Source organism: Poecilia mexicana, unplaced genomic scaffold, assembly GCF_051168715.1.
Source record: "Poecilia mexicana isolate PSO_F unplaced genomic scaffold, ASM5116871v1 scaffold_8, whole genome shotgun sequence".
NCBI lineage: Eukaryota > Metazoa > Chordata > Actinopteri > Cyprinodontiformes > Poeciliidae > Poecilia > Poecilia mexicana.
This window is the reverse complement of record NW_028263377.1, coordinates 5,403,590-5,431,227: the sequence shown is the minus strand read 5'-3', so window position 1 is coordinate 5,431,227 and position 27,638 is coordinate 5,403,590. Positions and strand designations below refer to the sequence as shown.

Here is a 27,638-nt window from a genome sequence, read left to right as displayed (position 1 = left end):
GAAAAGTGTGGCTTGCTTCTGTTGTATGCAGCTCTCTTGAGTCAGTAGCTGCGTTTCCATTACAAATGTGCGCAAAACCTTTTCGATATTATGTGCATTTTTGCAGCTGTTGCATCTTTATTTAAAAAAAATTGCAATTAAAAGCACACATGAATAAGCTTGTTCAGGTGAGGCCAGTGCTGACAGTTAACTGTTTTCTGCTGTAGACAAAATGGTGTAATGCGGAAAAAAGTGTTTCCATTGCATTTATGTGAAATACTAGCTTGACAATTAACTTTCTGTACAATTACACTTGACTCTCATCTGTCTTAATGCTCTGTCTGGGCTTTCTCCCACTGACGAGGATTTCTCTGACAGAATTTCAACTGGGCCAATCAGTGAAGAGAAGCAGAAGTTGTGAACGATGACATCAGTTGTCTATGCTTTTTGAATTTCAGCCTGTCTGTAGTTTTAACAACGGCAGCAGAGGAAGTGAAAGAAGCGTTTTGGCCACACTTCCAAATATTGAATCGCCTTGTTCTGCCTGGCACTTTTCTCTTCGTAGTGGAGGATGGTTATTAACACACAGGAAATTCTCAGTAAGCTTCACCGCGTCAAACTGGCGCATGACATGCATCATGGACAAACGCTTGCAATTGGATTAAATTTAAAACTTCGGGAAGGAATCATTTCTCAACAACCAAGAGTTTTTCTATGAAACAAAACACCGGTTCTTACCAGACTTGCGAAACACACAAATTTTGATGTCACTGAAAAATCTTCTCATCCTCATATCTCAAAAACTTTTTAGCGAAAAACTTTCATTTTTCTTGTCGACATTGCGGTGTTTCCATTACTCAAATTTATTTTCGGATTTCCAATTTGCAGTCGACAATCTTAGCTATTGTAACATGCTACTTTCTGAAATGTTTGCCAGTAGCTTCTTGAACAATCGCTCCAACTGGTTCAGACTGGATAGTGAACGTTGGCATACATCAATTTTCAAGTCTTGCCACAGATTCGGAACATATTTCCTGCTGTCCTGCCACCCACACACAGCACTTTACGCTGTAAAAAATGTTTTTGGTTGGTTTTGTAAGACGCTGCGTAAATGTTTGTGCTTATTATTTTTCCACTGTATCCTTCAAACCCAGGACTCTTGCCAAATTCAGTTATTTCCTCCAAAGAGGACAAAGGGCCGTTAATTGTTGCAGGTCTTTCGATGTTTGTGCACCAACTTGAGCTGTGTGTATTTAATTTTTTTTATTTTATTATTATTTTTCGTGTATTTTTTCTTTTGGCACTAGGGGTACATTTTAAAAATGGAGTGTAATTATGATACGACTTTATATTAAACTGTAAAAACGGTAAAAGGAGAAGTTTGGATTCGTTCCATGCCGACCGAAGCCTGATTTTTTATTTTTTTTAATCCTTTTTTTACTCCTCCTCAAGCCAGGCCAAGCGGACAGGCCGTAAATTTAAAATAATGAAGTGCTTTAGCTGGACTTGGCGGGTCGAGCGGAGAGGGAGGTGAGTTGTGGGGACGGGCCGGGTACGGCCTGATGTCGCAAGAGAGAACAGCCTTGACGGATAACCGGAGCGAACGAAGAGCGGCGGAGGGTGTCATCCCAGGACAGCGGAGGAGCAGAAAGTCCTCCGTCTTTTTTACGATGTGTACATTCGGAGACCGGCTTCTTGAACTTCTCGAGGCAGGGTTTTTAATTTGTCCCCAGTGCAGATGCTTAGCAGCAGTTACACGGAAGAGGGGGAGAGTTTTAAAATGTAAAGCTGCTGGGATTAGGGCCCGAATGAAGGGATGAGGCTTGGACAGCCTACGACTGACCGGGTAGCCTGTCGCTATCCCCCCCCCCTTTCTTTACTTCCTTTTTTTTTTTTTTTAGGCAGTCCAGAAGAGACTTTGCGGGATGAAGCAAAGATAAGTTGGAGATTAAAGTGTAGGACGGACGCGAAGGCTGATGAAATTTGGGTTAAACGTTCTTGAGTCAGAGCGAACTCGTAAAGTTCCGATTGAATCCATGAGCTTTTTCAGTATCTCACTTTTGTAACTGCTGCTATATTTTTTTTCTACTTTTTTTCAATCCTTTTATTATTGCTCTCCCTGTGCTTTAACAGGCTTTTATAAACCGGCCACAGCTGCATAAAAGAGTAACGTTGGGAAAGGGGTATTTAGAGAGGGCGGGAAAAAAGGAAGGAGTGGGAACTGAATCATGAAATGAGGACCATATTTCCATATTGCGCTGAAACGTGGTCCTTCCATTTTTGGGTTCCTCTCTCTCTCCTCCTCTCCTCCTTTGTGTCGCTGAAGTGCACTTTGCAGCTGTTCATCAGTAGTTGTCTGTTTGTTTATCTCTGCCCACCCTCATCATCCCACCCCCCCTCCCGCTCTCTAAGCTTTTAGTTCATGTAAACGTTGTTTTTTTTCATCACGCTCTTTCCACCGCGGGGCGCCTCTGCTTTTGATTAAAGTTCGAAAAAGCAGCAGACCTGGCTCTCACCCGCTCTCCACTGTAACTAACTGAGACGCCATTTCATTTTTCTCTCCCAACTCCCTTCTCCTCCCTTTTTTTTCATCCTGCTTTCTGCAGCCGTTTGTTTAGGCCACGCGGCTCTGGAAAAACTCCCCTTCAACTGTTTGTTGAGCTTTCCGGCAGGAGCATCTTGAACTCATGCTGCTCTCCTCCTGGTCTCTGACCGCTACAAAGGGAATCTTTCTCTTCGGCGTGAAAGCCGGCTGCAGGGTAAACCCCAGCCTGAATCCCACAGTGCCATGCGCCACGGCTCAGGCAGGAATGCACTGACAAAACAAACTGTTAGAATTTGACCAATAAACGGGGTCTTGTTTTGGGTTGATTTTATTCAGTGATTCTAAGTTGAATTTATCCAAGTTTAACACATAAATACATTTTTAATTGTTTTTACTGGAGGTGAACCGATTGCGGTATTATGGCTGATCTTTAAAATCCTGACTTGCCAATTTCAATTTTGTCCAGTACTGATTTTTTTTTTTCGATCTGAAAAGTTGCCAAGTTGGCAACAATGTAGTGAGTGTTGCCAGTCACAATCCGGCAGAGCAAAAGGGGACAGTGGCTGATATATAGACTTTGTGTTGTGTTGGTAAAGAAGATCGACCGATGTCCCAAAATGAAGGAAATCATGTCCAATTTATCAGTATCACTCTGGATTTTATAAATACAAATTCTCATGACATTTAAATTAATTTGATTGCCTGGTTTGTCCTACTAAAGAAAGTGAGACTGTTAGTGATTACGGCATAAAATGCCACTGTAATCAAAATAAACATTTTAAATCATTAGATGTTAAATGTGTTTAGAAAAGCATTCAGCTTCTATGCAACACAAATCTGGTACAAACATCCAGAAAACTGCAAAACAGCTGAAATCCTGAATTCCTTTAAATCAAGGCTAAAATCCCACCTGTTAGCTTCCTTTAATTCATAATAACTGGAACATTGATCAGTATATTTGATGATTATTCCTGATGATTCTGATGATAGCAAGCTAAAGCGTAGCAAGCTAAGACTTAAATTCAGTTCAAGGACAGCTCAGTAAACAACTGTACTGGATAAAAATAGGCAACAACTGTTTTGTATGAAGATTTTCTAGCCACAGGCTAATTTGCAAATCCAACTTTAGCGTTAGCTTTGTCGCTGATGTAGTTGATGCTAACTGCAAATTGAATTTTGGCTGCGTTTGTTACCAAAATAAAGTAACGGTTCCCTGTTACATGATATGAACAGACCACTGCTGTTTTGTACAAAGGTTTTCTAGCCACAGGTAAATTTGCAAACCTAAGTTTAGCGTTAGCTTTGTGCCTAATGTAGTTGAAGGAGAATACAACCTTAAATTCCAGCTCAATTTGTTAGCAAAGTAAAGTAACAGTTTCCTGTTGCATGGTAAAAACAGACATCTTCTGTTTTGTATGAAGTTTTTCTAGCCACAGGCTGCTTTTCAAACCCATTTTCAACATTAGCTTTGCCACTGAAGTAGCTGAAGGTGGCTACAAATCTAATTTTAGCTCCATTTGTTACCAAAATAAAGTGGAGTTTGACTTGAAGCACTGTTGAACATTACATTTGCATTTACAGATATTCTTGACACAGATTAGTTATTTGAACGTCTAAAATTTACCGCTCTCCCAAATTGCTTTTTATAGTGTAAGTAAACAACTCCGACTCGTGTTCTTGCAGATTTCTGCCACAGTCTGTTCCCACTCTTCTGCCTCTGACCTCAGCATCACTTCAGATTTCTCCCTCTCGTCCTCGCTGCCGCCGCCACCTCAGCCAGACACGCTGCAGCTGAGTGGGCCGCAAGCATCTGTTTACAGTGCTCCTTCTGCAGTGTGAGATAATGATGGCCAGATACAGCCCACAGTTAAATAAACACTTTGCCACCTCCCTCCTGCAGGCCCAAATTCGCACACAGCCTCGCTGCGGAGGGTCTAGCAGCCGCTCCAAACCTTAGAGGCTCCAGCAGCCTTCCCAAATATGTTCCCTCCGCTGTTGTTTTTGGATGAGCGTGGGTCGGCGGGCTCACGTGATGCAAGTCCGAGCCATATTACGTGGATGTAAAGCAACTGGAGCGAGGTCGTACGCAGACATAAAGATGCTCTGACCTGCTTCAGATACCAGATGGATGGGGGATTACTGCATCCGCTTTGGGTCAAGAAGGTTCACAGGAAACCAAAACAAATTGCATGTGAGATTCTTTCCAGTGGTTGTCTAATCGTTTTGGTATTGCAGTTTATGCTCCAAAGGTTCTAAAAGTCATTTATCTTCAGAACCCAACGGTTTTGTCTGTTTTTTTTGGGGGGCGGGGGGTGGAGGAGGGATAGTGGAGAGGAAGAGTGCAAGTCAGAGGAAGAACACCATTTAAAGTCATTTTTCTAACCTTCTCGTTGTAGAGTTCACTAATCAATATGTTAGTGTCGTCAGAGAAGTCATACCACATGTGAAAGAATGTTTTGATAAGTAATAATATGTTAAAATTATTTTCTTGGTTTGCAAAACATTATTTGTATACATTCCTGAGAAAATATGGATTTTTTTCTTCACTCAGATTTTACAAGCTTCATGACGGCTTAAAAAGTTGAACCATAGCAACTTTGCTACAGTCTGTATCCTTTTTGTTATCTGTTGAAAATTTAACTCTTTTTCACTTTGACTGAAAGAGACGCAGTCATAGCTCACTGTATTGCAAAAAATAATTTCCTTTTAAATAGCTTTTGCCGCATTTGCTTATTAGAAAAAGATCCTATTGTTTGGTTTCTGAGCGGCCAGCAATCGCCAAGCGCCATTCAAGCTGAAAATCAGCAGACACCAGCTGATTTCACTGTCTTCGGACAGTAATAGTTGGTGAATTTGCTCATAAACTTAATTAACCAACATTTTTAATAGGGTTGAAATAAGATTTTCATCAACATGGTTGTTCATGTTTGCTTTATAGATGCTTCTCATGTTTAAATGAATGTGAATCACTGAAGTGCCTTAACAATGAAACAAATGTTCCTTAAATAGCTGGAAATATGTAAAGAACAATTTCTAAAGACCTCAGTAACCTCTATAACATTTTTGAGAGTGCAGTTGTTTAGAGATGATAGAAACAGTCCAGGTTGGATTAGCTTTTAGCTTTAGTTTCCAGAAAAACAACATAAAACATTTTTTATTGCTATTTATACAAAAACATGAACGTAAGCTAACTATGGTACATCAGCTATAAACCGCCTTTACCTCCTCAATAAAAAATGTTTTCATTAAATTTAAAAATTAGGCCAAACATTGCATGCTAACTAGTTAGCTAATAGCTCAACTAAGTATCAGAGCTGAAATAAATCCCTGTCAAAGTTGCTTTATTTTAATAGATTAAATTAGATAAATGTAAACAAAAAGTTTGACAGTGGCAAGCTGTTATATATTTGGTTTGATATTGGTTCTCTACATAATTGTCCATAATTTGTTCTCACATCAATAATTTATCCTTTAATTTAGGTGTTTTTTCTAATGCTAATGATTCACTTATCAAGTTTAGCCCACCTAGGGACTGCTAATAGCCGTCCATTAGCAGTAGCATCCAGGAAAAACTAACTGAACAAAACAGGAACGCTAACAAGGCTAACTAATGTTATTAGGTTAACTAATGTAATCATCATCTCAACTAATGTAATTAGTTAACCAACTTTATCTCTGAACTATCCATTTAGGTAAAAATAAATAAATAAATCTTACAGTCTTTGGCTAGCAGCTAACTGGGCTCACCTTGTTGAAGCTAAAGTTACATTTTATTTTATTTTATTTCAAAGTTTTTCACCTTTTTTTTAATAGATAAAATGTACCGAAAAACTAAACATTTCTAAATATTTAGCAAAGTAGCCTGACAAACTAAGCAAACATTGTTGCAAGGACGGGATTAAAAGTGAGGAAGAAAGCTACAAAAAACAACTTCAAAAAACATCAAGAAAACCTTGGAATCTTTTGAACTCAGCTTCTTTTAAATATCTTATCTTAAGGTAGGTTAATTTAACTCCAGACCTAATTACTTTTGCAAAATAAAACCTTTTAAATCACCTTTTATGTCCTGTTTCTGCTCCCAAAGAAACATCCTTCTGAATGTACAATAAACTCCCAGAAGCCATGTTTCTGGTCAACCTGCTGGACAAAGATAAAATTGCTCAAGTCGGTGTGAATGTGGTTGTGTTTTAAAACCTTATGTTCTGGGTGTAGTTTGCAGTATTTTCTCTCAGTGAAGCAGAGATGGAGGCCAAACGTCAGTGGAAGACCAGACACAGTGAAGGCAGAAACGACTGTCGCATCTTAATCCGACCACTTCGCTCTAAAACCTGCATGCAGAGTCACGCCGCGTCACTGTTAGAGCTTCTTCAAACTCATTTATAAACAGGTTTGCCCCTTGGCCAGAGGGTGCCGCTTAAATGCGCTGAAACTTGTTCTTGCACCTGTTCTTCACCTGAATCCGCTCGCAGATCCAAGCGGGGGCCCCGAGGCTCCTCGGGGGCGTCAGGAGAACCCTCGCTCGGCAGTCGCACACACAGGCGCTGCCGTCGGAGTGGAAAACATCACATCATCATCTCAAACGGCTCCCTTTTTTCATTTCAGCTGTCCAAACTCCCCCTCTGTGCTATATCTCTCTCTGTCTTCTCATGTCATCCACCTCATCTTTCTTTCCCCCCGAAGCCCGCCCCCAGTTTTTTGAGCTTTTCTTTTTCTTTTTTTTTCTCTCCTCTGTCCTCCTTTCCCCTCGTTCTCTCTGTTTTTCATAAACCCCTAGCTGGGCCGGAGCCAGCGATCCCACAGGCGTGTGGGTGAAACGCTAGACATTTCTGAGCACCGGCCAGACAGATGCAGGCTCATCTGGCCTTCCCGCTTAACGCGAAACATCTTCTCTGCTTTGTGCCACGGAGCCGTGCGCAGCGGGGCAGCCACCCATGTTTCATGACTTTGGCAGAGACCTTTGACAGGAGCTCTCGTTTAGCCAAACATCGTCACTACCTTATTTAAAATAGCACTTCTGATATAATTAAATTTATGTTCCGAGGACTTGTCAAAGAAGAATTCCATTTAGTGGTTCAAGTTGACATGAACTGTATTAACAGCAAAAGAAAATCCCACAGAACATCAAAATAGTATGAAGAACTTTGAATTATTGATGGTTATTGATTCCCTTTGGAATAAAACCACAAGTCTGTGCAAAATTTGCAATCAATGAGGGAATCTGTGTCGATGCTTGCAATCGCACCTTCCTGGTGGAACGGTGTCTTTCAGCTTCCTGTATTTACTCCATCCACTTCTGAACTGCTACGTCACATCTGTCCGATGAAAAGCATTGGAGTTGGTCGGCTGTAATGTGATTAAAATGTGGAAAAACTCTAAAAGCGCTTCACTTTTAAATAACGAAGCTGAAGTCAGCGGTCCTTATCGATGAGGATGCTTTTGGCTTAAGTGGATTTTTGCTGAGTTTAATCTCACTTAATCATGTCGATTCTATTTGGAGGACGGAAGGAGGGTTTTATAGCCGTTATCTGGGTTAATAAGTTAATAGATGGATTGATAGATGTTACAAATAAATCTCCAATTATCAGCTTTGCCGAAGTAGGGCCTGAGTGGAGCCGTAAGCTGTCTGAATTGGGGCTAATCCTCTGTGTCTGAAATGTATGGGCATGCCTTTAATGCTGATCTGAGCGGGGTAACGCATACACAGTCCATTCATGTTATACACAAGGCTTTTCCTTCTTCTGACGGTTGGACGGTTACCATCTCCACCATATTTGTGGAGCCTGTGCGGTGAGTCGCCCATGATGCCGGTGAAGGCAGGAGGCTGGTGTGTTTATCAGCCGGCATGTCAAAGACAGGAAGACCAGGGCCACTGTTTACCCACCTTATCAGCCCGACAGATAAAGCCAGCTTTGACACAGACGGCAGCCCGAACGCTCGGTCAAGCGCACTAACACTGTAAAACTCATTAGTTAAACTGTGTGCAAGACAGCAGTCGACCGGCCGTGCGCGCGCAGGAACAGGGGCCGCCTGCGCACGTTCCCACTTGAAGCCGCTGACCCCTGGGTCGGTTCATGCGGGGACACAGACTGACAAATGCGGCTGGCCAGTGACTTCCAGACAGCTGGTGGTCAAAGGTTCCCTTGCTATCTTTGCCCTCATTGAGCTGATTGTTTTTTCTCAGGCATCATCTGCTTCTTTCCGTCTGCCCATCTCATCTTCCTCTCTCTCTCTCTCTCTCTCTCTCTCTCTCTCTCTCTCTCTCTCTCTCTGGCGGCTGAGAAAATAAATCTTCATTTCATTCCGTAGGTATGCAAAATCTTGCTGTTCATTCTCAAGAAACACACAAATTTGTATTTTTTTGTGCACTTGACAAAAGCCAAAGCAACCTTTGGAGGATGTGTCCAAACAACTGTTCCAGTCTGTTCAAGAGCTTGTTCACATACAAACCTTTTCCAACACGCACAGATATTTAAAAGGGATAGTTCAGGTTTCCTACAATGTCAGTGTCATGCATTAGACAGCTGTCAGCAGTTTCACGTAGGACAATCAGGAAGAAGCTTTCATGGTGGAGTCAAGCTAACTGCAGATAAATGTTTTAGAGGCAGCTGTTTTCACAGTGTTTTCATTTGTTCATTCATTGCCAACTGTATGCTCTGTACACAGGGCAGATTCAGCAGCCTCTATGAGTTCAACTATGCTAAAATAATTTTGATTTGTTGACAATATAAACTAGAGATGAACCCATCAGACTTTGGTAGCTGATGTCCGATCACTTTTTGGAAAGACTTGATCTGCTAATATACAAACGTCGACTGATTCTAATTTGTTTTTAAGAATTATAAACTAAAATGTGGCGTACAAGGCTCACTGTTGTCGGTGCCATAATTAGTAATATTAGAAGAATAGACCATGTTTAACCACCTGTGAGAGAGCAGCTGCTGTAAAGAAGGGTTTCTAAAACTTGAAGTCAAAGACAACATGTCTGCTGAAATTAGATATGAAGATCAGCCACAATATCACTACAGTTAAAAACTCAAAACAATGAAATACGTCAGCCTGCTTGGTAACTACTTAAGTTCTTACTGTCTCGTGTTTTCTTACTAGTTAGTGCCAACACATCTCGACACAAAAATTTAGAGAAAACGCAACAATGAAGTTTATCAACTTTTATTGATGACTAGCAAGATTAGCCCAACTAGCATTACAAAATAAAATATGACAGTCAAGCTGAAAATTTACAAAAAATCTCAGAGAAAAGATAACTACAAAATTTAGCATTTTTTATTTGTGACTAGCAAGTTTAGCCAAATAGCAACACAAGATGCACAGTGAAAGCTGCTAAAATGTGCTGACTAAGCTGAAAATACACAAAAACAGAACTGAGAAGTATAGCATATTTTATTAGTTGCTAGCAAGATTAGCCCAAATATCATTACAAGATAGAGGTTAAGGGCTGGTAACATTTTTAGCATCTTCTATAAGTTATATTTGCACAGTGAACTTAAACAGGAGCCTATGTGCACTGCTGGGCAAGTTCAGCACAAAATAAAGCAGTTTTGTTTTACGTTGGCATTCTTTGACTTGACTTCTTTTGTGACAGCTTTATTCCTTTACTTTTTTTTTATTTGTCAGCCACAATCATAGTGAAGAGTGTTGCTCAGTTTGCTATCAGCTGCTCACCAGGCGAACTGAAAATCATCCGGCTCCATTCCCCATCTGATGTGCATTTGATATAAAAACGGTTTCTGCAAGTTAGTAGTTTATTTGAGAGCCGTATGTATGCAGAGCTTTGTAAAGCTTGAGAAAAGAACACAAATGCACATTTTGATCTTTATATGTATATAAAAGTTTAAGCATAAAACTCTGGTTTTATTCCCTGGCGCTTCTGTGTGTGTGCATCCGTGTGTGTGCGTGCGTGTGCGTGTGTGTGTGTACATGGGAGTGTAAAGGGTAAAGATAAGCACCCTCATGTGGTGCTACTGAAATGACCACAGACATAAGCAGAATATGCTGCAATACACCACAGTGCAAAAAAGAAAAGAAAAAAAAATAAACACACATATTCAGCCAATTCACAAATCATCCACAGCATACAGTAAGCCGGCTCTGGCCTCATCCAGGGAGGATGTGGAGTTTTACGCAGCCATTCATCGCTTGCCCCTAATTCATTAGCCCAAATGAGCAGTTTTGCAGAGCACACATTATTTTTACAGGCACGCTTTTATGTGTTTGTGTGGAGTTTTACTGCCCTCATAAAACACGTTCTCCAAGCCCCGGATAGTTTTGGGAGCATTTATTTGCATAGTTCACAAACCCAAAAAAAGCTTCAATGTTTTCTGGCCTGCGCTACATCAGACTGAGGGCCTGTTTGTGTAAATCATCTGGTCATTTTCGATCCTATTCTATTCTTCTCGTATTAGAGTGTTACCAGAATGTCCTTTATGTGAGGTTTAAAAGACTGAAGACTGGCCTCGGGGCAAGATTGTGATGTTCCACAGCTCAGACGTCGCAGTTAGGTTGGTTAAATGTCAATAAATTATCATTGGCGTGGCATTTTGGGGATGGAACTTGGTTTATGACTTTTGAAATTGGTTTTGGTTAGTTCTGAAACAAATCTGTTTCATCAGAGATGGGACAATAAGAGAGTTGTCTTGCTCTGGGCAAATATATCAACCGGTCCTAAAGTCTTAACAGAGTCTATCTGTGTCAACAAATCAGTGAAGTGGTAAACTACATTACCATGGAAAATACTGATGTAATTTTTCCCATTTTGTCATTTTACAACCAAACGTTTCAATGAGTTTACTAAAACTAATACATGCAATGTATTTCACTCCACTTTACGCTGATAAGCCGTAATAAAATGTAGCACATCCAGGTGGCTTTAGAAGGCACCCAATTAGTAAATAAAGTCCACCTGTGAAGGATTTGATCCCTCTATAAATCCAGCTGTTCTTGTTAGAGAACATTAGTGAATAAATAGCATCATGAAAACCCAGGAACAACAGCAGACAGAAATTTAACGCAGCAACCCGAGCTTTAAGCTCACAGAACTCTCTGCTCAGGCCGTCATCTGATTATGGTAAAAGTAACATCTGAGCAGTAGAGGAGTTATAAGAGAAGCAGCCGGGAGCCACAAGGTTACTCTGGAGGAGCTGCAGAACTCCACAGCTCAGGTGGAAGGATCTATCTATAGGAAAATGATTAGACTTAATGCATTATTTAGATTTTTTTTCTGGGGTCGTTGTGGCATGGTGCGCTTTATTTATAAAGTCATAATTTCCAGTGATTGTTTTTGTCCACTCTGGCTTCTTCTGGTGCGTTGACGCATGTCTCACGTCAGTGACTGAACATCGGATAAAATGAGACGTGATCGGTCAGACTGCAGTCGCTTCACACATCCAATTAAGTACTGCATATGGAAGCTGCAAAGATCCGTTTTTGTTGTTGAAAATATTTGAATTGTTCCGTTCAGACTGCCATGAAAAAGCCGGATTTGGGTCACAAGGCCTGAACTCACCAGTCTAATGGTGAGACGTGATAGTGGCACCAGTGAAATGTGAAATCTTACCAAGTATTTTTGTCTAGTTTCTGGTGCAAACCTCTTTGTACATTTGAAATAAGACAAGAATAATTTACTATAAACTTATCGCCAAGGCATAGGAGCTTGTTGTAAGTCAATAATTCATGAATATTAATTAAAAAAATATATAGTTTTACTGGCAGATTATTTGAAATGTCTTGTTATATGTGAAAAATCTGCCAGTGGAAAGAGTCATTTTTATCATTATTCTAGTATTTTTGTCTTAAAACAAGCATCTATATTTCATAGAGAAGTTCCTTGCAGGCTAGTTTTGTCTTATTTCAAGTGTACAAAGAGATTTTCACTAAAAACTAGCCAAACACACTTGCTGTGGGGAGGCTTTTCCACAGCTGGGTCAGGGATGCTGGTCAAGGTGGATGTGACCACAGGGAAATCCTGGGAGAAGAAACGTCATTTTACTTTGCTTCATGCATTAAAGTTGTGGATTTAACATACGAAAGTGAAAAGTTCACGTTTTTACAGCAATGATATCTATCTTACAACCCTAGCCTAGGTGCAACACTTCAGACAGGTCATTGATAATGTTCACATCTTTCAGTCAGTTTGCAGTAAGTCATGCCGGTCTCTTTGTGGACATCCAGTTCATCTGGCTTGTCTGGCACAGCTTCTTTCTTAAGCTGTTTGAACTGTTTCCAGTGTGGCTTCACTGACTTCATCCTCAGGGATTCTGGCACAATGGGGGATGAGCACAAAGTGCCAAGTCAGCAGTTCATAAGGTCACGCTTTCTCCTCCCAGTACACCTGCTGCCTCTCACACATCCAGGACCTGAGGTAAGAGAGGCAGGTATGAAGGAGGTCTCGGCCAAGTGAAGGCGTGTTCAGAGACAAGTGACAAATCATTGTGGTTTTACAGGGAGGCTAGTTTTGCACTATTGACCTTTTGGCGGAGAGATGGCACTGCCTGGCGGTGGCCATGGCCATGGCGTGTGTTTGCTTCTTCCAGCACTTCCCCTCCCCGGCAGGGTGGGGGGTTTTGATCATGTCCGCTCCCTGCCTGGTGCCCCCTTTTGTGCCCTCTTCTGCTCTGCCAACAACTCCCTCTCTTTCTCTCTGTCTGTCGTTCCTCCTTTTATTATCTCCGCTCACGTCTTTCTCGGCGAGGCAAAACGTTCCCACAGCTCTCACAAACGCCCCCGCACAGTCATCTCCACTTTATTTGCCCTCCCTTCTTCCTCTCTTTCATTCAGGTCTTTTTTTTTGTCTTGTCTTAACTTCTCTCCTCCCTTCCTTTTATTTTGGCCTGTGCATCCATCTCCCCACCTCCTCCTCGCACTTGTGTGTCCCACACTCCCCCCGCCCCCCTAGATTCCCTGGCAGAGAGTGGCATCACATGATCCACTAAATTCCCACTTGTGCCCAGACCCTGCTGCTCAGACACACACACAGACACAAACACATTCATGTACGTATACAACAACACAGGAGTGCAGCTGGGTGGCTGTTCCATTCACAGCTCTATATGTTAGCATGGAACTCAATAGAAAGCATCAACAGTGAAGGTTTTCTGCTGGAATTTGAAGATCTTCAGATTTTCCACTCTCCGTCTCTTCTGGTTGAAACCTCTTGCTGAAATCTTTTTCCCCCCAATGAGAGGCAGATTTCTTTAGCATGTGTTGCCGCTGTGATAGTCTCCAGTACCTCCCCATGTTCCGGCTGCCAAAAAGTGACACCTGCAGGCCGAACAGAGGAACAGCACCTCCCCATGAGCATTCGTTTTAGATCAAACATGCAAAGAGGGAATTTCAAATCCAAGTAATATTTTCTAATAAATAAGCAGTCGAAGCTTTGAAAGTTTTCTCTCGGTTGTACCCCGAGAACCCCTCCTACCCTTCCCCCCCAAACCTCCTGAACATCACAGCTCATCAGCATAGCGAAAGATAAAAGAAAGAGGGCAGAGGGAGAGAGGAGGGGTTGCTGGGTACGCATGGGCAGCCAGCCAGCTCCTCCATCCTTCTACCCCCTGCCCTCCAGTCTCTCCCATGGTTTATTCCCTTTAGCCGCCCCCCTCCCCCCATCCCCTCACCCCTTCTCACCCCCTGGCTCCCCGGCTCTGTGCAGCGTTGGCACGGATAGGGCGCAGGCGGCACACAGACGGCCACGCAGATGGGCAACGGGCAATGCAGGGCTGGCTCCCCACACCTGCTCCTTGCTGGCACAGGGCTCGGGCCAGTCTGCCACGCAGCACACACACACACAAACACACAAACACAGATGTGGATCCGACGCAGATTTATCTCTCTCAATTTACTGAGCTTTCCCACATATAGACCGAATTTAGGAGAATTGGTGGGGGGTGGAGGGAGATGTGGGTGGGACTACACATGCAAATACTCCCACAGACCACTATAGATGCTGCACATGCTTATGTGTTTTAATAAAACACCGTACTCCCTCCCACACTGCGCTGCTCAGCCTGTCAGTCACAGATGTTTACACGCTTATCTCCAACTGGGGCTCAACATGTGCTCTCCAGAAACATTTTTTCACACAGACGATCAGAAACATATACATATATATATAATACACAATCACACATCCACGGCCGACCGAGTTATGTATTTATAGACAGGCACCCACACGTTCACACTTCAGGACTACTAGCACAGAAACACATTTCACAATTAATCACGTCGCCCCGTGCTGGGCTGTCATATGGAGTTACATGCCAGACATTCGCGGAGCGACGACGAGATGCGCCATTGTCGCGTTTTTACCGCCGAATGTGGGCACAAGGATTGGTTCATGGGTACGCGGAAAGGCGTTCAAGCGCATCCAAGGGGGAAAAACAAAAAGAGGGAGGGGAGGAAAAGAAGAGAAACCACGAGGGTCCGCTCGCCCGTAACTGCCTCGTTGTTGAGAGCAGCCGCCGCCACCGTGTCGGAGAAAGTGCCAGGTTTTTCTGGAGCTGCCGGTTTTAATAGGTAGGGTGTGGAGAGGGAAGCCAAATAAACTTCCCAGGAAGGCGCCAAAAATAGCTGAAAGGAAAATCCATTTTAAAAAAGAAAAGCCTTGGTGTTATTCCTTCCATTTCTGAGAGCTTGGCGTCCATTTGGGAGGAAAAATGAGGCGCTTTGCAGTCAGGGGAAATGGACCACCACTCCAGTCATCAACAATTGAATTCTGGGAGTCTTTTGTTAGAAACATAACCGTTATAAACGATCAAACATGTTCTCCATCTTTCTTTCTTTTATTTTTCATCAGATGTCAATTTTGTAATTTGTGCCTTTTAAGGGCCTTCTCAATTTGTCTTTAAGTACTTTTGTGAAAAGTTTGATTAAACAGTACTTCTCCTTGTACTAACCTGTTATGCCAAATTATCTGTGTAAGGAGATATCTGCCTCACAATCACTGGACTTTTGGTGAATCAAGAGTATACTGTTGCAATATTTTGGGTCCTGGATAAGCAGGTCATAGGCTATAAAGCAAAAGTTTGAATCTTTTGACATAATGTCCTATGACATTATTACCAGTGATAAGTAGGAGTGCACCAATCAGTTTTCTTGCCAGTCACCATTCTTTAAAAAGCCTGACCTGCCAATTCCAATTTTCCAAGATGAGGTTGCTAAATTGACATTGGTGGGCTGGCTAGAGTTAACTGCACAGGTAGACAAGATCGGTTACTCATGTGAGTGTCGGCTGATCTCCTATCTCCCAAACTGAAGGACATCGAGGCCAATTTATCTGTGCATCTCTATTATCCCTTGCATGTCGAAATGGGGTTCAACCGACCCCACACACGTAAAACTTGTATCATTTGCCATAGGCCTCTACGTTTGCCTCAGTCCTCGCACGCACAAGGGTTAATACCCCTAATGAAAACAGTTGTTGGTGCCTCTTTGCAGAGATCTGTAGTCAAGAAACTGGGGTAGATGCTGGATAGGTCTCTAGTCCACCACAGAGTCGACACAGAACATAACAGCCACTGACATGATTACTCATGGGGGTATTCGATGAATACCAAAACATCCATGTATTTGACTGTGAGGGGAAAACGGAGTACAAGCCAGGCATGCACAGCGAAAACAAGCAGAGATTGTACAGAAAGATCCGAGCCTGTGTGGAAAATTATTCAAAAATAGAGGGTTGAATCATCTTAATGAAAGTTCCAAAACACAGTCTCTCAAGCACAGTTATACAGCACCATATGACTCAGTGTGTTGAGTCTTAAGTGGCTGTTCCAGATGTCCAACTAGCTCAGCAGGAATAACCACAATGGTCTCCCCGTCCCTGTTATTATCTTGTTACACTTAACTGGGCATTATCTAATGACACAAATTCCCATGAAACATCCAGGGCCACTGGAACAGAAGTTATCACACACCATCACCACACACACTCTTGTATTTATTACATTGTAAGGACAATGTTTCTAACACATATGTTGTGGGGACACAGTGTTCCTGTGGGGACCAAAGGAGAAATTCTGTTTTTGGGTTAGGTGTAGGACTAAGGTATGAATTGAGCTTAGCTTGGTTGTAGGGTAAGACTCTGAATTGGGCATACATGAAGTCCTCGAACTTAGATCATAGAATTACAAGGATGTTTGTGTGTTTGTGCGAGCACTTTGCACTGACTTCCTTTCTGTTTTTTATAGCCCAGCCCAATTAATCAGTCAAGTTTATTTGTCTACCACATTTCAGCAGCTAGGCAGTTCAAAGTGCTTTACATTATGAAACACCAATACACATCAAATATGCTGGTCAATGTTTCAGACATTTTCCCCAACTATTACCAAAAACATTCACATCATACCTTTACACCTCGCTAGTAGAGCGCAGTAGAACTCAGGAAAAAAATTAAGGAAAATGTCCTCGCTTTCCATAAATGACCTCCTTTTGTTGGTTAATATGGTCCTCTATATGTAATGTATAAGTACACACAATGGCATGCAGACACACCAGAGTTTCAGAGCTACAGCATTCAATAAGGACCCCCTGTGACTTAAAGACCAGGCCTCTCATCAAGATTTACTAGTAGAAGATTGAAAGGGGAGGAGCTTAATGGCAGAGTAATCAGATGTAGTTTTCTGAAAAAGAATTGCTAAACTCAGGGGGGCGGGGAGGAAGAGCTTGAAATGAAGTCCAATAAAAGAGCCGGGTGAACATCTGTGTGGGATAGCCGTGGGGATTAGGAGGGTTAGGAACATTTTAAGCGCATTAAAGATGAAAAAAAAGGTCAGAATGTTTAGCAACATACCGATAAACCTCTTAAGCGAAACCCAATTGGGGAGGCTGTTTGGTTTCTTTATCCAGAGGCTGCTGGATGGGTGGAAGTGCGGGTGGAAGGAAGAGATCCTTATGTACACTTAAACTCACACACACACTTATCAGAAAGTGCTGGCTCTTTTCTGCTAAACACCTGTCTGAGATCAAAAGACGGAGTGTGATTTTACTCATAATCTGCAGTATTTCAAGGCATGAGATTTAGAGAGGTTAGAATTTTGCACGTTACAGTTTTCATTTTCATTGTTTCTATGGTGTGAAGTTTTTTCAGTGCAAGAGAAAGTGATCGTAGTTTTTACCAGTTGAAAGGAGAACAGAATAAGGTAGTGAATGTCAAGTGGACAGGACAGCTCTCCAAAAGCAGGAAGCAGACTATAGGGCAAGGCATTCTGGGTAAAGAAAACCAAAACAATTACGTGTGTCTTGCGCTAGCAGCAGAAATGGACCATGCCCTTTTGCCAAAGACAAAGTAGAAATCTTACAACCTCTAAAATCTGATGCCAGAGTTTTGGTTTACATTTCATGAAGAAGGAAGTTGTGCTCTGTTTTTTTCACAGGCATTTGTGTTGTTTCTTTCAGTGGCTCTTGGTACAGCACCAACACAGGGGAGGGGGGGGGGGAACAGAATTTTCCAGGGGTTTTGTTTTGTTTGACAAAATGAAAGCGAATCACACCAGTTGAAAATGTTACAAATGTTGCATTTTGAAACATTTTGTATTTTTTAACAACACCAAATATTTGTTTACTGGAGTTCATACCGGACTATCAGGTGGGAAAACAGCCCTTACCCCAAAGATATATTTGGATATATGAAAATATTTCTGTTAAATTTGGTCATTCTTTATTTAAAATCAAAAATAATAATTCACGTTATAACTTAAAAAATCAGATTTTTTTTTTTTGTTTCTTGTATGTTTCATTATTTTAGCTATTGTAGCAATATTTGTCTCTTTTCTGATTTAAATAGAAGCAATAAGTTCTTGTTACATATCTTTGATTTAAATCTTTGTATCAGTGCTATGAAACATCTGGTATCTTTTTGAAGGCTAAGATACCGTGAGAATCTCATATCGGCTCATGCCTATTTTTATGCCTCTCCGATGATGACTGGGTGGAGATGAATGTAACACCTCAGCCGCATTCCCACTTTAACCCCAAGCCTGAGGTCATCGATTCCCACATACGGCAGGGTTGGACCATAATGCCGCTTTTCATACAAGAAACAGAAGAGATGGAGGAGGAGGAGAAGGCAAAAGCAGGCGACAAAGCTGAAGGTTACAGCTCTCGAGTCAGAAGCGAGGTGGAGATGAAGGAGAGAGAGAACAGTGGTAGATCTGTATGCCGACCTCTAGAGCAGTCACTGGAAGAGGCCCCCTATCATTTGACTGTGAACTGAACCGTGTCTGGAGGAGCTATCCTTAAATGACACCACAGACGGAGGGTGGAGACATAGCGCGAGTCCAAAGGGTCACCAGCTGGAGGCTGCAAGTATATTACCCATCAAATCTGTGCAAGATGTACGCATTCTTTTTCTTTTTTTTTTTTTCTTTTTTTTTACTAAACTTCTGGGTTGTTGGCATCCTACATAAAATAGAAACATGAAAGACTTTTGAAGCCCTAAAACTCTAATTTTGAAAAGCCATTCACATGTGTTCGTCCTGTTTCGATTGAAGTTGGTTTCTATTTCAAAAGGCCTGCCCCCCCAGGAGACTTATGCCAAGCCAGGAAGCTGTAATAAATCACCAACCTCTCATATTCCAACTAGAAAGTGGTGAGAAATGCAGGGAGAATATTGAGTGCATTTGTAATTTTGTTCCTCATTAAGCTTATCAACAAATGAGCTAGTAGTTCAGAAAAAGCACATATTGCTACAGTGTTTAAACATCAAAAACACTGCATTAATATTGACCAGACAGTGGCTTTTGTAGGTTTTATTTACCTCAGAGGTCATGTTCGTGTCATATTCAGAAGCAATAGTGAGGCCAAATTTACGGCCATCTTGCATGGATTTCTTTAACAACTACGTCGTAAAACTTCAGGTCACTGTTGGATGAGTTATTTCTGTCGTATAAAACCCAATTCATACCTCAACAGATGTGATGTAAAATTTTTTCTGTTCCTGCTCACTAGAGCCCAGATGTTTGTGACTGCTCAGATGATGAATGAAGACAGGAATGTTACTACTCCCATCCAAAGGGTGGCGCCAAACAAACAGCAGGCAATGAAAAACAATAGGTTAGATAGATCACGAACAGAAGACAGACACTGGTATTGTTTTTAAGAAATGCGGAGCACAAATAGTCTAAAATTCCCTTTTTTGCTGTTATTCAGTCTCCTTCCTTATCAGACTTTTCTGAAAAGATCGATGTACGACCGTTTTCAACAATGAACTTATACTAAATGCTGGCAGATCGAGTTCACTACAACAAATCTTCATTGTGAAAGTTGTTCCTCAGTGAAGAACAATCAAGACCAACTATTTCCATGCTCAGTAATGTGCTTAAAAAAATGAAGACTCAGGATGCAAGAAGCTATTTGAATTTCTGTTCCATTTTGTCTCTAAGAACTGTAATTATAAAAATTAAGAAGCTGCTTCTCTCTATTCTTCCTGTAAAATAATCAAAACTGTAAACATGGAAAATGACCTGCTGACATACCATGGGGGAAAATGAGTTTTCTTTACACAGTAACAACTACCACACTGAAGAGTGCTGTTTACTTTTACAGTGGATTTTGGCAGTTCAGAATCACTTATCCACAGATTTATTTGCTGAACTTAACTCCAAATTATTTGTGGAAAATTCACCAATTTCTACCAGCATATTTTGCACAAGGTATAGTTGGTTTTGGACTATTAAAATAGTTGAAACAGTTATAACGCCCATGAATATCTCAACATCATCTTTATTTATTCATGCAACTTTCACAAAGTTGTGTGCAAGCAGTAGCCATATTTGATTTTGTGCTTGATGTTGGTGACAAACATTAGATCTTCCAAATTGAGAGAGCGTTACATTTCTTTATTCTCTTTGCTTCAGACTGTTTTCAGCATTGAGAAAACCATTGAAACTCATTGTAGTTTCCAATCTAATTACTGTTTGTTGATCTCTGCGTACTTAGCTCCTCTCAATTTATTACTGCCTAAACAACATTTAAATCCATAAGTCATCTACTTTATTAAACCGAAGCAATCTATTAAACAGACCAATCCCCCTCTGTCGTTCATCTGCCATCACACACCAACACGCACACACTGTTAGAAACGCACACATGACTCATAGATGTTTTTGCTACATCTGGACAGCTGCTCCATGTATTTTATGCACCTTCTGTCCTTGCTAAAAATACCGTCTCTCAGATTTTTTGTTGTTGTTGTTGTTGCATTAATCTGAGAAGGGGAAGGGGGAGTCGTGGTATTTTACCACAGGTCCCAAGTGAATTACAGAAAAATAAAGTAGATTCTGACTGAACGGAATGATTGTGATAGATGCTAGCGTTAGCCAATTGTGAAAAATACCGCTTTGGTCATTTCTGCTGTCAATTCCACATCAAAAGCTGCCATGATTAAATCTTCCGTCCTACAACGGGGGAAAGGGGATTTTTATAGGCTGTCAACAGTCTGCAGAAGCCCCTCTCTCTTTGTTCACATTAAATTACACGCTGTCTGTTTGCTCGCCTTGCGATGCCCAAACAAACACTCCAGACTGCTCGGTAAATTAGCAAAACTTGTACTTTGCTCTCTCGTACGTGAGCGTGAGCGCACACACAGGCGGCAAACAGTTCCATTAGCTCAGCGGTGGCGCTCGGAGTGTGTGTGTGATTTTTACGTTGAAGTGTCTCATAATGATTGACGCCAGTGTAAACGCGGATTCGTTTGAGCGTCCTCTCGCTCACGTGCGTTAGCTGAGAGCAGAGCAATTGCGTAACTTTTGACTTTCAAGTGTGTGTACATTAGCCCTGGGTGTGAGTTATTAGCCTCTGTCTGCATCCTCAGTGTGATAAATGTGTGCGCAGTCCTGGAGTATATCAGTAGTTACTGTATAGTATGTTGACCAGGCACTGAAATGAACTCACATTGTGTATGTGTGTGTGATTAGAGAGACTGGATAGTGTATTTGATTGTGTGTGTGGTGCATTATCTCTGGTGGGGCATGTGCAGAGGGCCTTGGGGCGACTGTGTGCAGGAGATAAGGGTGATTCATCTGTATTTGAACATTTCGTGTGTGAGTGTGCATGTGTATGTGTGCGTGCGTGTGTGTGTGTGCTCAGCGCGAGCACTTGAACGTTAAATAAACGTGGTTACACACGCCTTAGCCGGTGTCAGGCGTGCGCTGTCGGTGTGGGCGCGCACAAAGGGGCTTGTGGGGATTGAGGCCTGCTGGCAGTGATTTCTTCCAGCAGGTGGTCTATAGAGCATATATAATAATATAATAATACACAGCTTCTCTATTGTTTGCCCTGAGAGTGAAGCATCTCCGTTTATTGGAACCGTCATGCTCCGTGCTCACAATTACTGCCGTACAGGCACCTTTTGAGCTCAGCCACAATATATATTTATTTATTTGTAACTGTGCCAAGGACTAACACAGAAAATATTTCATACGCATATGGAAGTAGGGAGGAGTATCGTTAGGAAGAAGAAAAAAGGAGTAAACTTAAACAGCCAGAAGTTTAAATACATTTAGATCATTAAATAATTTGAAAAAAGGAGCACAGATGATGAGGTCCTGTCTTTTTAAGCTTTTGACAGGTTAAATCTTAAAATCTTGATTAAGTGGAGGCAGAGCTCTGGATGTAGTTTAGGACAATACCACAAAGGAACATCCTTCCTTATGTGGCATTGTGGGAAAACCTCTAGAAATCAGTCGAGAGAATTGTGAACATCCGTAAGTGGTCCATCCTTGGTTATGATTTGCAGATGTCTGAAGGAGCCACATTCATCTGTGGGATATCATGTTGTGGGGGAGATTGGCTAACATTTATGCCATCAAAAAATATATATATTATTGCTGAAATGTTGAAGCAACATCTCCATACATCAGCCATGACTTTGAAGGTTGAGGAAAATGGACTTCCAAATGAATAATGACCCTCAGTATACCAATTAGTTAGGTATGAAGTAAGCTAAGGACAACAGCTTCCCAAGATGCATTTTGTTTTGAATTTTTCTGTTATGCTCTACAATAAAATTCTTAAAAAATGCAAACATTTTAAAAAGACTTAAATAAATAAGCAATGCTTAACCTGGTGGGGGCACAAATACAGCCTGGTAGCCCACCAGGCTTATAAAAAGTTAAAGAAAATGACTTTAGTAGGTTCATGACTGCAGGAATTTAGTTGTATTTTTTATGGAAAACTAAAAATATACTTTTTTATACATAAAGAAAAGTTCCACAAAAACAATCACAAGGTGTCAAGCTCATGTCTCTCACTTTTGTATTTGAGCCCGGTAACAGTAGCTTACACTCTCCTGATAAAGTCACATATTACCACTTGTGATTTGGGAGACGGCCTTTAAGAAATATCAGGTTTTTTTGTGAGATCTCATGGCAAGAGAAAATCAGCTTTGTGCATATTAAATTTATAAATATCAACAAAGACAAAACCAATTCTACAACAACACACTCCTGAGCTTCAACACAGCTGCCTACATCATATCCTATCCTTAACTTCCCACTCTGTCAAACCAACCCTGTCCTTATCCACACAGTCTCTGAACCTCTTCTGTGATCTTTTTGGATATGACTGCTCAAGAGTTTGCACAGAGAAAATTTTGATTTTGTGTCTGACCATGTAAGATGTAAGGAGGATTAACCCATCTGTCCATCCAGTCATCCAATTGTCCATTTTCCCACTTTACCCAGCAGTCAATGAGTTAGAGGCAGGGAACAGCCAGAATAGGGTGATCAGAACATACTTCTGTGGAAATCCTCCAACCAGTCTGGGTCCAGATAAACCCTTTATTCAGGTAGGATCATGTTCAAGGTCCAACTAAAAGAACAGAAAAGTACTTTTGGAAGGCATGTTGTAGCAATGTCACTACTAACTTGGATATAATACAACTCGGGTACGGTGTGTTGCTCCCCTCAGGTTTATAGCTGTCTTGAACAGTGCATCATTCCTACATCCCAACAGTACTTCCCCTCCCATTTTTATCTTCAAAACTCTTAGAAACCTTTAGAAATGTACATATACTCAGCTTGAAGACTTGTGGTGTTGACTTGCTCATTATGTCCAATAAAAATCAATATAGCTCTAAAGATAGGTTGGACAATAGGTGCTGTAATCCTGTAATATTTTGATTGAAGTGTCACAGATATATTTTCTCTTATAAAGAAAACACATTTCCTAAAATTTTCTCCCTTACATTTCTTTTGAATACATTCAGTACAAGGTCCCAAATCAGGTACCACTCTTCTATAGTATTGAAGAGAACTAGGACTCATATTTTATCCTGCAACATAACAGTTTAAGTTACATATCTGGATCTCATTACTGTTGTAAAACCCTCCAGGTGATTTAATTACCATATGACTCATTTCCATTGAACGGTACAGCATGGGTCAGAGCGGTTCAGTACACTATTTTATGGTTTAGTGTATGCAGGACAGTGTTTCCAGCGCCAGTTGGACTTTCTCTTGAGTACAGCGACATAAGTGACACGCTAGTATTTCTCGTACTTGTCCTAAGCGGTGATGTTTTTCTGTCCCTCAGTCAATGGACTGTGTTGTGTGACACTAGTAGTTCTATTGCTGTACCGTACCACAGTCCTATACGCTTAAAATTGAACGGTTGGGTAACAAACCGCAATTACCCGTGCCGTACCTCTCAGCGGAAACGAGGCAGTAGTCAACTGAGACTGAGTCAAGCAATTCTGTTATTCTAAGATCCAGGAAGCTCTAAAGCCCATTGACTAAATTCAAGTTTTGAATATTCAAACGGTAAATGATTTGCATCGTTGGACGAACCAAGAGAAAGACTCAAACTGTGATACAACATTTCTCAAACATCAGCTAATATATACATTTGTCTTACAATCCCCCACTTAAGCACATGTACCTTATAGTCTTCAAGTTGCCAAGGGAGGCAGAAAAGTTCATAGAGCCATGTTAGGATCTTTGATTTACACCACGAGCAGTTTTAAGACCCTCAAATGGAAAACAACTCATATAGTAATAAAATCAGCCTTGTGATAGTGTAGCACACTGAGCTCCCGGTCTGCTTGCTGCCAAGAGATCTTAAACAAAACAACACGTTGAGCTCGTGCCAGTAAGCTATATTATTATCTCCATTTCGACTAAATGCGAGGCCAAACACTGACACATATGCACACACAGGCTTCAACAACCACTCATCATTAGGGACTTTAAGTGTACAGTGCCATCTGAGTTGTCATGACAACTGGGCACTGAATTTTGGCTTGGGAGCTGTCACAAAGTGTACGGACGATAGCTTGGGAGCCTTGGGGTTTCAAAGGTTTTAACAGATTCCGTTGCAGAGAGAAGCATCATCTTTCTCTTGTTCAAGTAGGTCCGGTTGCTCTGCTCAACTTGACTGCCATCTATGACAGACTGTAAGTGCATAGGACACTCACAGGACTGCAGAGAAACATCCCAGCGGTTCATATCCTTACTCCATTAGCATTGCATATCCTCTGTAGGTCTTTTTATCTTTAAGACCATTGGGGCTGTGTGCAAGAGAGAGCGAGCTAAGCGTCTGAGTGTGTTTTTGTGTGTATGTGTGGGTGTGCCGTCAGCTAGCAGGAATGCACGGGTACCGCCAAACCTAAAATGGCTGCCAAGCCCTAAGATGGCTGCCAGGATTCCACGGAGCGACAGCACGGGAAAGACACAGGATCAGAGACACAACGACTATGAGAGACGTTGTGGGAGAAAGACGTGAAGTTGGACTCTTACTACCGTAGAATGAAACAGGAGTGTTTTGTGTTAGAATAAAAGAAAGAAGAAACCCCATCCTCAAGCCATTCTCCTTTTTTTTTTGTTTGGCCAACGGACGATGCAGTGATTTTGTGTCTCCTTTTGTTTTCTTAATTTTGGCAACGGGCAGATGGCCTGAATGGGGCAGCAGTTTGCTGGCATGTGCTGCTGCCACCCAAGATCAGGGCTCCGATTTAGGCTTAGGAGATGTTGAGATTGAGGGGCCTGACGCTGGCTGGAAGGGAGGTCACGCTCTGCCTAAGAAGTGTTGGCTCAAGGCACTCTTAAAAGCTAAGCGCTGTGGGATAATTGGCCTAAATAGCATATATGATATGACCATAAAACTCAACAAGGCTGCATTACACATCTGAGGAAGAATGGCAACCCTCGGGGGGCCAAGGAAAACTTGCTGAAGTAGGCAGTTCATGCACTCCTGCATGCCTCGATGGACGCTGAGGTCGACTTAAACACAAGACTCAATCCAAGTTAGACACAAAATTTAAAAATGCATGCTTCACAAGTCGACAACGGAACTATGTTTTCCCATTTGTCAGAGCCACAGAATGTAACAATGTCCAATCTTATTTACATTATAAAGGTAAAGTGAGGGAAAAAAATTATCTTTGTCTAATCACAAACAGAAAACACAGGGGGTCGTCATAACTTAGACTCAAAATTATCTTCTCCCAAGCAAATTTTCAATGAACGGAGAAAGAAAAAACAAGATTATTGCTGTCTAAACATCCATAGAACAATGTCTGATGCCTGGATGTGAGTGGAACTGATCCAGTATCCTAACCAGGCCTGGTGTTTAACATCTTTGTTTTAGTTTAATTTGCTCAGGTCTAAAAAGGGAAATTCTCAAAACATTTTTGTCAACTCAAATAGCAATAAAGAAGATTAGCACAAACATAAGCATGTAAGTATATAAGTAATAACAACAGGTAATTTTAGCTGATTTTTTATGTACAACAAAATGGCCGATGGTAAAAAGGTCATTAGGCATCAAAGTATATCTTCTCTTTGTTTTCTACAAATAGTAAATGTTCAAAAAACACTATCATTTAAGGTTCCTAATAACTTGACATTACGGTAAAGGTATTTCCTTACTGTAAAACAGAACATCTTGCTTCTGCAACCATGGAATAAACAAACTTTCTTTAGCAGGTGTCTATAAAGCACAACAAGCTTTGACCTTAATAGGTCAAAGCTTGTTGTGGAGAATTTACGACTCTAGACAAATTTACTGCGTCCAAGTGAAAAAAATGGATGTAAGGATTGTAAAGGTTGCTGACCCCTGCTCTAAGCAAGACCCAGAATGTGTGCAGCATTTCTTGGAAGAGGCCGATGCTGAGAGCGTAGGTCAAAACCTCCCTCAACCCCCCCACAGATCCATCAACTTCCATGTAAAAACTAAACACTGTCTCACATTTTTTAAGCATTTCGTCCCTCCTACACAGGACCGAAACTGAGATGGTGTGTGTCTATATTTTCGTAGGTGTTTTTTCTCCCCTACAACGTGAGAAAAGTGCGCTAAAACACTTCTATAAAAACTCAAAGTTCTGTTCCGCTTAGACGGAGTCCAGAAGGAGAGACTGACATTGTTTTGGCATCTATTGGTTTCGAGCTGAAATTCAGCTCAGGTGGAGATCTGCTTCTTGCTTTAAGCTATTTCTTATCAAAGTCTTTAAAGAGAACCTTTAACTGTGGTAGCAATCGACGAAGTAACCCATTTTCTCTCTCTTTCTTTGTCTTTTTCAGAACAATCAGGACAATCGGACAGTTCAAACCAGCAAGGAGACACAGACGTCAAACCCCCAGCAAACGGTAAGCATACTGTGCTTTAATCGCACGCAAGCAATCTTGGAAAAAACTATTCTGATGCTGAAAAGAGGCGAGCACATGTTCACACACCTCCCCACCACCACCACCACGCAATCCTCTCCGTGTGTTAGTGTGTTTGGGCAGATTTGGGGCTACGTTTATTATGGCAAGGAAAGTTGACGGTACTGTACCGTGGAGGGGGCCGGGCTCGGCTTGCGGTGGGCCGCTCATAAATCACACTGACGTTATTGGAAGATGGGAACCACATGGTCGACGCTGAGCCGAGCGCTGACCTCATGCGCTGCCCCTGCTGCGGTTAACCTGCGGACGAGGTAGCGAGAGAGGGAGAGCGAGGAGAGGAAAACAGAGGAAGTGTATAGAAAATGAAAGGAGGGGAGGGAGCGCTTGATGGACAGAAGAACCGATGGATGAAATGTAGAAGAAGAGAATTAGTCACTGAATTAGTCCTGTGGTTTAATCTAGTTTGTGAGGACCATTGCTAGAGAATTTTAGTGAACAAACAAAAT

General features: G+C 41.6%; 1 protein-coding gene across 4 annotated transcripts in view; it reads left to right on the top strand.

Moving 5' to 3' along the window:
• Positions 1-27,638, top strand: part of nfixb (nuclear factor I/Xb) — a 198,055-nt gene that overhangs the window by 124,982 nt on the left and 45,435 nt on the right. For all 4 annotated transcript variants that reach the window (XM_015011850.2, XM_088008096.1, XM_088008097.1 and 1 more), the window contains one exon: positions 27,049-27,114. In XM_015011850.2, the coding sequence (XP_014867336.1) occupies positions 27,049-27,114 (66 nt within the window). The remainder of the gene's footprint in view (positions 1-27,048; positions 27,115-27,638) is intronic.